This window comes from Sander vitreus, chromosome 7, assembly GCF_031162955.1.
Source record: "Sander vitreus isolate 19-12246 chromosome 7, sanVit1, whole genome shotgun sequence".
NCBI classification, from domain to species: Eukaryota; Metazoa; Chordata; class Actinopteri; order Perciformes; family Percidae; genus Sander; species Sander vitreus.
Genome location: NC_135861.1, coordinates 3,890,557 through 3,904,886, shown reverse-complemented (window position 1 = coordinate 3,904,886; position 14,330 = coordinate 3,890,557). Strand labels below are relative to the sequence as shown.

Below are 14,330 nucleotides of genomic sequence, written 5' to 3'. Positions count from 1 at the left end.
CTCTGTTGTAACAAAGTGTGTTTCGTGTGGCACTAAACTAAAGTCCAATGTCAAACCCACTCTGCTCCCTCAACTCTTTGTTTAGACGAAGTTTAAACGACTGAGTAAGTTAAGATATTAAACTAAACACATTTACCACGCATTTAACTAAACTCATTGAAACCTAACTAAAAGCATCTAAACTAAACTTCATGATAAACTTGCATAAATGTTTATTACTACACTAAACCTAAAAAAAAAAAAAAAAAGAGCTGTAGTAAGTAGGACTAATTAACTTACAAATAATCTAAATTGTAAATTAAAAAAAAATTAAATTAAAAAAAAATTAAACTTTCTGAATACTTTTTTTCTGAAGTTTTTTTTGAAGGACTACTCAAACGCAGTAGTTGCAGCAGCCGGTACATCAGCTGGGAGAACGTTTTCCTCCGTTGTGATGCAGATGGAACGGAGGCCTCCAGCACTTAAATGCTCACGTCACTCCATACTATATTGTATGGTGGCTATATTGTGTCGCCGTGCAGGCAGCCGGTATAAATATTACATGGGGCAGCAGCTGACTGAGCGCTCAGGTTGGGACCGGGGGAGGCCCCTCTAGTCCCTCGACAGATGGAACAAGCCGACAGACTAACACAACAAAAAAAAGTTTTTAATAAGCCCGCAGCTTGGCATTGTCCCCACGGTACCGGGGCCACACGGTCCCCTAGGGGACCAACTGTCCTTTGTCTGGCCACTTTTTTTTTTTACCACGGGGGTCGAAGTTTAGTTGCAGTTATAAGCTGGGGAGAAGTTCACACGTTTATTTAGATATGTTTGTGTGTGATAAGTTAAGCCTGCAGCTTGTGGTTGGGAGTCTATCGCACAGAAGTTACAGCCGGTGTGATCAGACAGAACTATAAGCCTCTTTTAATCCAACACAGCGACGGCTACAATGTCGTTAAAAGGTTTTTGTTTTGAATATCGACTTCCGCAAACGGCACTTTGTAGCCTATAACTTAGTTCTGTGTAGTATTTATCTAGGCTATAGCATGTGTATTTATACAAATATTTAGATAGTAGAGGCAGGGTAAGACTATTGCGCGATTAGACATACTGTATTACTATGTCAGTCTGAACAGAGACGCAGATGCCAAAACAGAGATCTCATTCTTTAAGTTGCTGCTGTAAAGTCAAAACAAGTGAGTGATACGAACCTAGAAAAGTGCGACACAGCTTCATGTTTGCGGTCCTCCTCTCTCTCTCTCTCTATCTCTCTGTCTTTCTTCTGTCCCGCAGCGACCGCCAAGTGCTGCTGGCAAGTTTACTTCTGCCGAACAAAGTTGCTCCAACTTTAGTTCAACTTCCCCGGCTGGACAAGGGAGGGCTGCTGGGCGGGTCGAGCAGCTGACTGACACTCCGGGAGAGCCAATAGGAAGGCGCTGTGTCCTCCTGCTGCCGGGAGCTGGACCCAATCCCAGCCTCCCAGTCTCAGTTTTCAACAACAATAGCCTGAACAGCAACAAAGAGCATCTGCTGCGCCCGGCAACTTCTCACACATAAGCTCCCCCGGCAATCTGATTTAAACTATAGCATACAAACACCCAGCTCCGTCAAAGGCCTACAGCTTATTCATATGTGCACTATTTTTTGGATCTGGACAAATTCATCTCAAACCTGAACATGATATACTATATATATATATATATATATATATATATATATATATATATATATATATATATACTATATTGACACAAATATCACAATACACACATATTAGGGTTGCAGAGAAAGAAACGACAACAAAACCAAAACAACTAAGTCCATAAACTCACAGATGTAAGACCACATGGGACATTATGAAGACGCTACACAGTAATACTTCTTTAATACTTTTTGTTATTAGGGTGTTTTATTCTTCCAGTCTAACCTGATCTTCACCTGACACTCATATATACAATATTTCTAAATCTCTGCTGATGTCAACAACATGTTCTCATGTGATTCATGTGTCTACGCTGTAGGTTTTAAACAAAGGTGATCAAATATATAGCAGATGTAGGCCTACAGCTAATTTAAGTAAGTTAGAGGAACTCTAACTCCGGGCCTATTCACAGAGTCTGTGTCAGACAGACAGTTCCTCCCTCCCAATAGCAGATGGTCTGCCAGATAATGAGCTCTCCCATTGCTTGCTCCCCTTACCCCCCCCCAAATCTCTCCTACATCTAATGGGGGGTAAAGCAATCTCAACACATTCTACTGCTTTTCTTCATATTAGCAAAGAAAGGTGTATTTATAACATGTATATTTATTTAAGTTTAAATAACTGACTGTGCTATTAAAATGAACTAAACTAAATAACAATAGACTAAACTAACTGAAACCAAAGTTAACTAATCTAAACTAAAATCACTTAACCCTCACTATAAGCTTGAAAAAAAAAGTCTGCTAAACTAAACTGAAAGGAACAATGCAAAATTCACTTTGCCCACGTTGACATATTATAAGCCCAAACTGTTCCTACTACACTAAACTAAACTTCACTGATCCGTTATTATTTATTTTATTATTATAGGCCTACATAGCTGAATAAATGGGTGCTACTAAACTAAACTATAAACTTCCCTATATAAGAATAATTCTAAGTTATTAAACTGAACTAAACTGCACAAAACACAACTTTCCCATCCTTTATTTTATGCTTTAAAAGATGAATTAGTGTGCTACTAAAGTCAATTACAACATGACTAACACATATCTAAATTAAATTAAAGAAATGCAAAACAAAGTTGAATCTACCTTTTCAAGCCTGAATTGTCACAGTAAACTAAACCAAACTATAAACTAAAATAAAGATAACGCAACTGAACTCTGTATTATGAGGCATACTAGTAGCTACTAAACTAGGCTAAACCCAACCCAACCTCCTTGACCCTGTGTATGAATGAATAGTGGAATAATTGTGTCCAACCAAACTAAACTCACTTCGTTCCTCATTGTAAGCTTGAATCCATATTTTACTAAACTAAGGAAAGAAACAGAACAGATCAGAACAAAATAAACCACTTTCATACGCTCAAATTGACACTCACCAGGCAACATAAACTGGATCTGAAATAAACTACAACAGTTGACCCAAAACCATAAGCACAAATGATTTGAACTGATATTAAATACACTGAAAGAAAGTAATCAAAAGTCACTGAATCCACTTATTCAAGCCTCAATTGTCTAAACTCAATTGAAGTTGTCGCGACACAACATCCTTGATCCTTTATCATAAGCTCCAATTGCTGTGTGCTAATAAACTAACTATGAGCCCAAATTGTTGTCACTAAACTAAACTAAATGGAAAGAAATAAACAAAATCAACTTAACCCACTTATTTAGATTAGATTAGATTCAACTGTATTGTCATTGTGCAGAGTACAAGTACAAAGACAACGAAATGCAGTTTGCGTCTAACCAGAAGTGCAAAAAAGCAATGTAATATACAAAGTATAGACAGGTGGTGCATAGGCAGGACAAGAAATATATTGCAGTGTTATAAGAGCAGAATATATATGGCTATGTAATATGAACAATGTATGAACAACATGTACAGATATGTGCAATGTAGTAGCAGTGACATTATAGTATAGTAAAAATAATATAGATATATGCAGTGTATTAGCAGAATATCTAATAAGAAAAACTGAATAAATATGGATATTCTGAATGAACCATATAGACAGATACGTACAGTATGTACAGCTATGTACATTTAAGCCTGATTGTTAGAATTAATCTAAATATAAACAAAAAAACTCACCCACTATTATAAGTTGAAATTGTTGCTATAAACTAAACAGAACCAGCAGACTCTGTTTTATGCAACTATACTGTAACTAAACTAGACTGAATCTGTGTTAGTGTACTACTAAACCCAGTTAAACTAAATCCAACTGACACAAACCTTTTCATTTGACACGTAGTACGCCCACATTTCTACACATTATTCTTCTTATCTAGTGACACTGCTGACCTTATTCTGAACATTAAGCTGTTAAAACAGTGCTCTTAAGAATATGAATATCAAAGTTTTCCACGTAAACAAATCTCTCCACGTCCCTTCCCAACCCATCACCACAAAAAAAAGCGAAAGAGAATCACACACACACACACACACACACAGACGCGCACACACACACACACACAGACACACTAAATCTACTGCTTATTAAATCGGCCAAATTTAGTGGACAAAGAAGGTGTTGCTGTTAAGGAGGACTGCTGAGTCTCCACTAATGCCACAGTGAGTATTTTATCTGAGGGTGCCAGACAGCCTCTTGTATTGCTACTGAGCACGGTGCTCTCATTAGCCTATTAACTTCACTATTCACCCCCTCCCTTCTGTTCCACTACTCTGATAGGACCAAGCACCCCCCCCCACACACACACACACACACACACACACACACACACACACATATACACACTGAACGTTCACAGGCATATGCAAACGCACAGAAATTAATGTGTGCGCACAAAAACACATACAACCCCCCCCTCTTCCTCTTATTCTCTGCTGTGTATAACAAGCAGCTGAACTCTGACATAGCCTCCAGCTGTCCTGGAGACGATGGTGACAATAAAGTTTAAACAAATACGCACACGCACACGCACACTGAAGAGCAGTAAACAGGACCTTGTTGAGAAAATGACCCATGTGAGCTAATTAATGGAAATTTCACTCCGTCTTCATCATCATCATTATTCTAAAGTCCTCTTAAATGTTCACTCCTACGCTTTCATTATCATTATTCAGCATCGCGGATAGGAACAACTTTCAACCGAGCTGGTAGAGTGACAAAAGGGTCACCGCCTCGCTGGAAGGGAAAAAGTTTTTCCCTTTGATAAATGTGCAGATTTGTGTATTTATTTTTCTTTTTTTTTTAAGATAATTTTTTTTGGGTATTTTCTGCCTTTATTTTGATAGGACAGCTGAAGACATGAAAGGGAGAGAGAGGGGGGAATGACATGCAGCAAAGGGCCTCAGGTCAGAGTAGGGCCCGGCCGCGCCGCTCTACCAACTGAGCTATCCGGGAGCCCTGCAGGTCTGTGTTTGAAGTAACACAAAAAGTAGAAGGATGTGTATAATTTGGGTAGACACTCTTGATCTGGAGATATGTGTGTGTGAAGGAAAAGAGAAGAACTTTTCTTTTTTCGCAACTTCGCTCAGTATTGGACACACACTTAACACATCCTAGGCTGAAACACAGACAGACATTTGACATAAGAGTCCTGCTCACAGTCTCATGATAACAATCAGGTTCATAACACGATGGCTTTATTTCCCTCCCTCCGTCCCCCCCTCTCCCTCTTTCACACCCCCAACCTCGCTCTCTCTTTCTCTCTAACATCCATGCAGCATGATCATACCCATATCTGTCAGCTCCTATTAGACACAGCTACAGTAAGCACGCCACCTACAACTCTATAGGGAAGGGAGCTTTTAAAGATCAATCTTTGTAGTTCATTTGAACATTCATCGAACGTAGGTTTGTTAAAGGATTGGTTCACATTCTTTCAAGTATGTCTTAAAACAACACTCACATGCTCTAATGTACAATAACACAGTTTTAGTCCATACTGTCAAGAAATCATGAAAAATGCCTATAAAACTTCAAGATTCCAAGGTGACATTTTCTAATGTTTTGTTCATGCAAAAGTCCAACTCCTAAAGATATGTAGTTTACAAAGACATATGATAAGCTGGAAGCAGTGAATGTTTGGCATTTATTTCACAAGTTGTGCTTGAAAAATGTCTTAAACAATGAATTAATACCAAAATAGTTTTTAGATTATTATTTCTTTTGATTGACAAATCGACTAATCGTTTCAGCTCTACTTCCAGATTTACAGATTTCTTTGTCCAAAACCCCATATTTCTGTTTTGTGGGAGTTATTCATTTGTAACAGGCACGCACACGCGCGCACACACACACACACACACACACACACACACACGCACACACACTCTCTTAGTGAAAGGAAAAGGCCAAGAGACAGACAAAGTTTGGTCTGGATGCCACTTTGGATGACCGTCATCTCTCAGAGACCCCCCCCCCCCCTCTACCCAGCTCGATACACAGCTTGGGCCTCCCAAAGAGGGGAAGGGGGAGGGGGGGGGGCACGTGGAATGGGGTCAGCTCTGCCAAAAGGCATCACATCGCTCCACTCTGTGTCGTCTGCTCCTCTGTCTGTCCACTGTACCTATCTGTCACTTCGCCTGTCAGTTACACTAATCTACACTTACTGTGGGAGTTTTTTTTTTTTTTCCTTCTCTAACTTATCGTCAAGCGTGAATCTCTAAATGTGCTCGGCAACGCCTCGAGCCATGCAGCATCTGAAGGAGTTGTAAATTAGCCGTCCTGTCACACCCCTCCTTGTCTACCCCCGTGGTCCAGACTAGCATCACAGCGCCCACACACTCCTCCCTGTGTCCCATACTCTGCTCCCCTGCTGAGGTCGACTGGCTGACCCTCCGTCACCCCCTAAAGTCACTGAGTCAAATTCTTTGAGCCCCCCTTTCCTGCTGATTTCTTCACTTCCCTTTCTCCATCCTGAGTCGCTGCACCTTCTCTTCACACATGACCCACCCTTTCATCGTCTCTCGCTGCTCATGCCGGCAACTATTCCCATCTCCTCTCTCCCCTCCTTTTTTTCAGTTCTCCAACTCTATCTTTTCCCGTCTTTCAGCCCTTTCTCTGTAGGTCTCTCTCCTCTCTCTCCCTCCTGCGCTCACCCGGCAGCAGCAGGCTGGGCAAATATGCACCCTGAGCAGCGGTAAATACAGACAGCACTTCACATACAAGGCCTGATTACAATGACAAAGGCTGCCACACTTTAGGGAGGAGCTTGGAGCAATTTGGAGGCTGCGGGGGCCATTGAGCGAGTGGCATACTTAATGGGCTTTGTGTGCCAGAAGAAAAGGTTCTGAGCTTCTGGGCCCAGCTGTCACTATGGAAAATATCAGACTGACACAGCACCCGACGCTCTTTGGCTTGCTCTCTTTTCTTCTTTCAATCCCCCCATCCCTCCCTCCTTCTTCTCTCTCCACTCCTTTTTCTCTAGTTAGTGAGCACAAAAAAGTGAAAGCTGTTGGAAAGAAAGAAAAAAACTAAATGAGAACTCCCTCTCTTGATCTCTCGCTTTCTCACACTCACACACAGGAAAAAAGCAAGCATGCATTCACAGTCTCACACGCACACACGCACACACACACACACACACACACACACACACACACACACACTAATATAATGCGCAGTAGGCTGACTCTGCAGCAATTATTCAAACCCTAAACCCAGAGGGATAAATGACATTATTACATTTCACTACTTAATTAAGTGTGTGGATAGTTACTAAGCGTTAGCCATCATGCATGCATAATGCAGTCAGATATAGGCACTGCGCTTCATAAAGCACCCTTTCATTACCAAATGTATGGCAGAATAAAAACAAGTGTGTGCTCTGTGGAGAAAAAACAGTAATACATATACAGTAAGTGAGAGAAGTAAACAGAATAAATGCACATTAAGTGCAAATATATGGCCTCACATGGCAAAACTAACTCCAACATTAAGTGGATTTCCAGCAGCTCCAAATGACTCCAAATGATTATTTTTCTCCAGTGATAACGGGGCTTGGCCAGAAAACAGAGACTGAAAGATCCTCTGAAGCAGCTCTTTGGTTACGCTTTCTGAATCCTTGCACGCAAAGAAGCGCTCACACTCCAGATCCAACTGTATTACACCAGCTCTATGACTTATGGCACTGTAACACTGAGCATAATACACACACCCACGCACATACACAGCAAGCCTGTGCCCAGGCAAGCACGCACTGGAGGCACAAACACATGCACACAGCCGCACAGCGCTGCATTATTGAAACACAGCACAAAGCCAGAGTTGGATGTTGTTTCACCTAATCTCTTTGATACCACTGTGGTGCTGCTAAGCTCCAGAAAATCAGCTTAGCAGATGTCCTAAAGTGTAGGTGGCTTGTTTCGTGAGGCAAGAGAAGAAAACGCTACAAGAAGAAGAAGAAGAAGAAGAAGAAGAAGAAGAAGTGAAAGAGGAAGGGTGGGGGCAGGGCCACAGATTTGGAGCGGGGCCCTGACGAGTTCAACTCAATCCCCTTTTTACTTCTGTCTGGCAGGCACAGTTGTTCCAGCAAACTAGAAGGAGTCTTTTTTTTTTTCCTTCTCATCCATCCTTTCTTCCTCCTCCGACCTCTCACTTTTCAGAGTGCTCACATTACTGCCTGTGTGTGTGTGTGTGTGTGTGTGTGTGTGTGTGTGTGTGTGTGTGTGTTATTTTTCCAGGCCAAAGAAAGAAAGAAAGTTGTTGACACGGTGGCGATAATGATCATAATGAGGATTTTCTTTTTCACAAGGTTGCACGTGCTGGTTTGCCTTCAAGCCCTAACCTGTACTCAGATGTCAGCTGATTACATTCGCAGCCTACACACACACACACATGCATGTACACACACACGCACACAAATACACACACACACACACACACACACACACGTTGCATGCATTATCAGCACAAGTGAGACATCTGTATGCAAATGTCATTATGCTGTTGGGGAGGAGGCTCGCAGAGGGCCGGGGGTGAGTGATGTTATGGTAGTGAAGGAGGGACTGAAGAAGGTCGGACTCTAAGGAGTGTGTGTGTCAAGAGCTGTATGTTATCACATTGACGGTATCCATAGAAACCAACTAATCCAACTCAAAGATGGCTCACCGATGCTGTCATCTTTTTCTCCAGCCTCATGCATTGCACGTGTTTTACTCGCTCACACACACACACGACTGTTTTACGAGTGATAAAATCACATCACATCCTTCATTGAGATGTTTCAGTTCCATGGTGAGATTAAAAAAATGTAATTAAATAAAAAAAAAAAAAAAGGTGAAAAATCTCCAGGTGTTGCACAGCGAGCTGTGTCCATTCCCTCTCAAGTATCTGAAAAATGTAGTTCATTCCACTCTTGTGAATGATGCATGTGTGGCCGTCTCCTCAGTTGTTTCTAAGTGACTGTGTGGTATGTAGCAGTATGCAGCACTTGGTGCTATATACATGGTGGATGGTTTGAGATGGTCTCAAACCATCTTGTCCTAATGGCAGCTCCTCGTATGTCCATGGTGACGGGAGGAAAAGAGGCAAAAGGGAATATAAAGTGATGGAGACAAAAAAAAGACATACTGTGGACATAGCAAGCCATACAGTATGTTCATTTTCAGAGTGCACATATACCTGAGACTAATTACTTATGTTGTGTGAGCTTTCAAAATGTTTTCTGTATGCATTGTTCTGTTTGATGGAAAGTCACACACACACACACACACACACACACACACACACACACACACACCCAGAAAATGACAAATTCATAAGAAAATACTTCTATACAGTCCTTCCAGAATTTTTTTTTTGTGATTGTTGCGGGCAAAAATCCTTGATTATGCGTCACGTTTTCTTAAAAAGTGCGATGGAATATGTGGGATATTTATGCAATTTTACGTGATGAAATTGCGGGAACTTGCAAAAACTGCGGTTTCATCGTGGCTTCATCGCGGGGTTTGCGGCTTTCCGTTGATGTTCACGTCGCGTAATTACGTCACTTCATAACGTTCCCATGGCAACAGGGGAAAATGGCTGCTCTTGTGTGACGTAAACGCAACATTTTTCAACTTTCTGCTAAGATATTTGTGACTTTTTTGCAACGAAAATGCGGGGATTATGAAATCATGCAAGCCATGCATATTTTGCGCGGAAATCGGCAATTTATGCGGCGAAAGTGCGGCGTATTTAAAAAAAATGCGCCCCCCGCATAAATATGTGGACTTTGGCTGATTATGCATTGGATTATGCGATCGCATAATTGCGTTTTTCTGGAGGGACTGTCTATACTAATTAATGTATTATCTTTTTTGAAATAATTGTATTTTTGTGTAAAGTATAATGTTTGGTTACTCCCACAGCTTCAAAGTTTATTTGAAAATTACTGTGCATGTGCAGTAAAATGAAACTTCTCTCAAAGTAAAAAAGAAAAAAATAGAGGACAAAAAGCGGTTCACTATACTATGGTACAACATTTCCCATTAGACTGAGAGAAGCTCAGCACTGTTTGGATAAGAGTTTGAAGACTTGCCATGGAACATGTAAGACAGAATTAAGCCAACGATAACTTCACATGTCACAGTTTTCCGGCCTCATGTCTTGGATTTGTGAGGAGCCACGCTAACTGGAGCAATAACTGGAACATGTGGCTGCCTTCTGCAAAGTGTAACTGAGATCTAGGAGTAGATAAAAAAGACAAAAAGTGTTAGAGGCAAGTTTAATCTTGTCACTATTTCAACAGTAAGAAAGGTAGTTTTTAATTATACTAACTTCACGCTCCTATTATTCTCTAATATATTAAACATTTGACTAATCAAAGACTCAAAAAGTGAATCTTCTCTGTGAGGACTGTGTTGTTTGATCAGATGTGATTGACCACCCCACAGCTAGGGCTGCAACTAACAATTATTTTCATTATCAATAAATTGCTTTGTCTATGAAATCTCATAAAATTGTGAAAAATGGCATTATTTTAAAAAAAGCAGCAAATTCTTACATTTGAGAAGCAGGAACCAGATGTTATGTTGTATTAAGGCCGTGACACACTAACCCAATAATCGGCCGTCGGACAGTCTGGCGAGGTCAGTGACTCGAGTCTGTTCGGTGTGTTCCGTGTGTTCGGTGTGTTCTGTGCCGTCGTCCGTCCGAGGGGCCGTCGGCCTTCATTTTGGCCGATTTGACTTGTTGAATCGGAAGGCGGGCACTGCCGGCAGTCAGACTCAAATGACCAATCTGATTGGTGGAGCGCTAACCCGGAAACGAGGAGCGGGGTGAGCGTGACTAGAGTCTCTCAAAATCTGACGAAAATCTTTTAAACTGACCTTTGTCGATCTGAAATGAAGACAGATTCAGCAACTATACGGCCTATTTCTCTCTTAAAATGTTTTCAGAAACACGTTTCGGTGAACTATTTTAGTGAAATATGAATTTGTATTCTGAACAAGCCGCCGTGACAGGCGTATTACGTCTCGTTGCTTTGGTGTGTTCCGAGGCACTTTTTTGACCAACTCGGGGAGTCTAATCAGCCCAACTGCCTTTCCTGCAGAGGGTCGGCCGTCTGGTTGGTGTGTCAGGGGCTTTACTCACCAAAACACATTGTGTGTATCCCCGAGGTCCAATGAAAGTGTTGAAAATGTCCTCCCTCATAAAACAATTGCCAGAGAACCAGAGGAATTTGGCAAATTTAGCTTGAAAACAACTGAAACAATTAATCGATTGTCAAAATATTTTCTTTCGAACGGTGCAAAAATCTGGTGCACTCAAATACTCGACATTACCTTTTTTTTTTATAAAACATTTGCAAAGTCAATTTTGTAAGTACTTTAAATCCAGCATTGTTTACATTCATGTTCACTAGCTTGCAGTCTTCTTCTTCCCTATCCTTTGCAGGCGCATTGCTGCATTTGTTGGTGCATTACTGCCACCCATTGACCAGTGGAATAGTGTGACACCATTGGTAGGAATGTGTATCTAATCACCCGTGCGTGCATGTGTCCCCCCATGCACGGGAAAAACAAAATGAGAATCCATTCATAAAAACACTGTTCCATAGCGCTACTAGAGGCCAGAGAACCTTTAATGCTAACGTTACTTGTGTGAGCGGGACGTCTGTGTATTTAGACAAGTTTCTGTATTTACCTTCCTTTTCTGTAGTCAGTAGTTCCAACAAGGCCCTACCAGACTCTGGTACATTTCATTTGTACAGAGAGTCTGGCCTCTCTCCATTGACAAGTGTTAACTTCCTCGAAGGCGGGTACTCTGTTAAAGTTTAAAACTATTGGATCTGCCCAGAGCCACTCTGGATCTGCCATAACCAATCGCTTGGTCGTGATGTTGGCTTAGCATACCAGAGGATGTTTTTGTCATGACAACTTGACATAATGTCATCCTGTTTAATGCCAAGTTGTCTTAATGAGAACACTCCAAAGAAATGTAATGTCAAGTTGTCATAACAAAGACATCCTCTGGTAATGTCATCCTGGTTAATGTCAAGTTGTCATTACAAAGACATCCCAAACTAACTTTATGTCAACTTGTCATGACCAAGACAACTTCTGGTAATGTCACTTTGATTAATGTCAAGTTGTCATAATCAAGACAACCCAAACAATGTAAACTTGTCATGACAAAAACCGAATGACACTTAATGACAGAAGTCATAAGCGTTTGACTTGTTCATAACGTTTATGACACGTTCATGACAGTGTCATGTCATAGTTATAGTAGTTATGTCACGATTATGTCGATACCTTCAAGTAAAGTGTTACCGAACTTACTTAAGTAACAAACTTAAGTTAAATTAGTACATAAGTTACGTTACAAACGTACTTATTGGAACCCAACCCACAATCTTTTTTTCCTAAACCTAACCTGCATGCCGAAAAGTGACGCCAAAGGGTCCTGACCAAGTGTCTGTATGTGACCAGTTGCGAGTAAGAGCGTGTTGACATTGTGGCGATGAACTTTCTATCCTTTGCCGCCTGCGCAGTGGTTTGTAAGCGGGAAAACCTGTCTCTTTGTAGCTGTTTTTTCTGCTTGTTAGGTCACAGGAGATCACTGCACATGCAAACTACCCAGTTCTTCCCCTGCTTCTTCCAAATAAATTTTTTTTTGCTGCTGCTGCTGCTGCTGGGAATATTAACATTCAATCCCTCCAGGGAAATTCCCAGGAAAAGTTTTCCTGACAGGAGGTTGGTCTGCTTTGAGTTTGAGACAAAGTGTAAAAGCTTCAATGAATCAACAGAATGTCTGTTGTTTTGTATCAGCGTGACAGAAAATATGAAAAGAGAACTGGAGATAGAAGGTTTACGGAGGGCAGTAATAGGTAGTTTGGATTTAAGAGCCTGTGAAATAGCAGATAAGAACACAATTGCACACTCAAAAACGAGTGAAGATTTGGGAAACATTGGTTCGCATGTGATAAAAGACACAAGAAATAAGGAATCACCTGTCCCTGTCTAAAGCTATACACACGCACGCGCACGCGCACACACACACACACACACACACACACACACACACACACACAAACACACACTCTCTCTCTCTCACACTCTCTCTCTCTATCTCTCCCTCTCTTTGTCAGGCTGATGGGTAATTGAGGCACTCACAACACAGATCGGGGCTGCAGTGTCATGCTGTGCCCTGGGTCTGGTTTGCTGCCCCGGCCCTCTGGCAGCATGCTGCGACACGCTCTGGAGCGTGCGCACACACACACACACACACAAATAAGAACACATGCTCCTGTAGGGACACATGCACACTTCACAGACACACACACTTGCACTCCACAAATGTTCATTACCAACGTACACAAATGCTAACAGGCTGTCTTTACACAAGAGTGTACAGTCACACAAACGGACAAAGACAGAAAAGCAGGCGCAGATCACTTGATGTCACACTTCCACAGCCTACAGCATGCCCCAGCAAGTCACTTCCCTATTCTTCTGATTTTCTCTCTTCTCCCCTCTCTTTACCTCCTCTCTCCTATTTCCTTCCTTCTACTCCTCTTTTCTCTCCTCTTCTTTCCCTCTCCTCCAGTCTCCCCCGCTCCTCTCTTCTCTGGTCCTCTCCTCTCTTTGCCTCTCTTCTCTACTCCTCTCATTTCCTCTGTTCTTTACTCCTCTCCTGTCTTTTCCTCTCTTCTCTTCTCTACTCCTCTCCTCCCTCCTCTTCCTTTCCTCTCCACCTGTTTGTCAGACCTTAGGCAAACAGGCTTGGCCCTAGGCAACGTTGAAGCCTCTTATGCTCCTCTTTACTCTGCTCCCTCCTTCGCTCCATCCCTCTCCATTTCCATCCCCATCCCTCTTTCCTGGCGATCATCCAGTTTAAACAGAAGGCTCTGCTGGGAAAGAGAGTGGGATACAGACAGAGAGCGAGAGAGAGCGAGAGAGAGAGAGTGGGAGAGAGAGTGCTGCATGATTCATGTTGCCCTGTAATGAAGCCGGTCCAGTCTTTCAAGTGTTTGGTGTATAATGGAGTTTCAGGGACAGGCCTATCATTTTCTCTTAATAGCGCTTTCTCCGCCGCACGCCATGACCCCTCTCTCCAAGCCCCCGCCCCACACACCCCTACTGTGGTAACTGCACATTACCACGGCACACGCACACACATCCACACACACAGCGATTACCGACAGCTGCGGGAGTTTCTGAACGGCAAAAGTGGCCAATT

General features: G+C 42.0%; 1 protein-coding gene across 5 annotated transcripts in view; it reads right to left on the bottom strand.

Annotated features, from left to right (window-relative positions):
* Positions 1 to 14,330, bottom strand: part of myt1b (myelin transcription factor 1b) — a 126,106-nt gene that overhangs the window by 47,605 nt on the left and 64,171 nt on the right. The window contains exon 1 of one of the 5 annotated variants that reach the window (XM_078254248.1): positions 1,191 to 1,310. The exons of the other annotated variants lie outside the window; for them this stretch is intronic. Within the exon in view, the coding sequence (XP_078110374.1) occupies positions 1,191 to 1,215 (25 nt within the window). The 5' untranslated portion in view covers positions 1,216 to 1,310. Of the gene's footprint in view, positions 1 to 1,190; positions 1,311 to 14,330 lie in introns of those variants that run through there. 5 annotated transcript variants of the gene reach the window in all.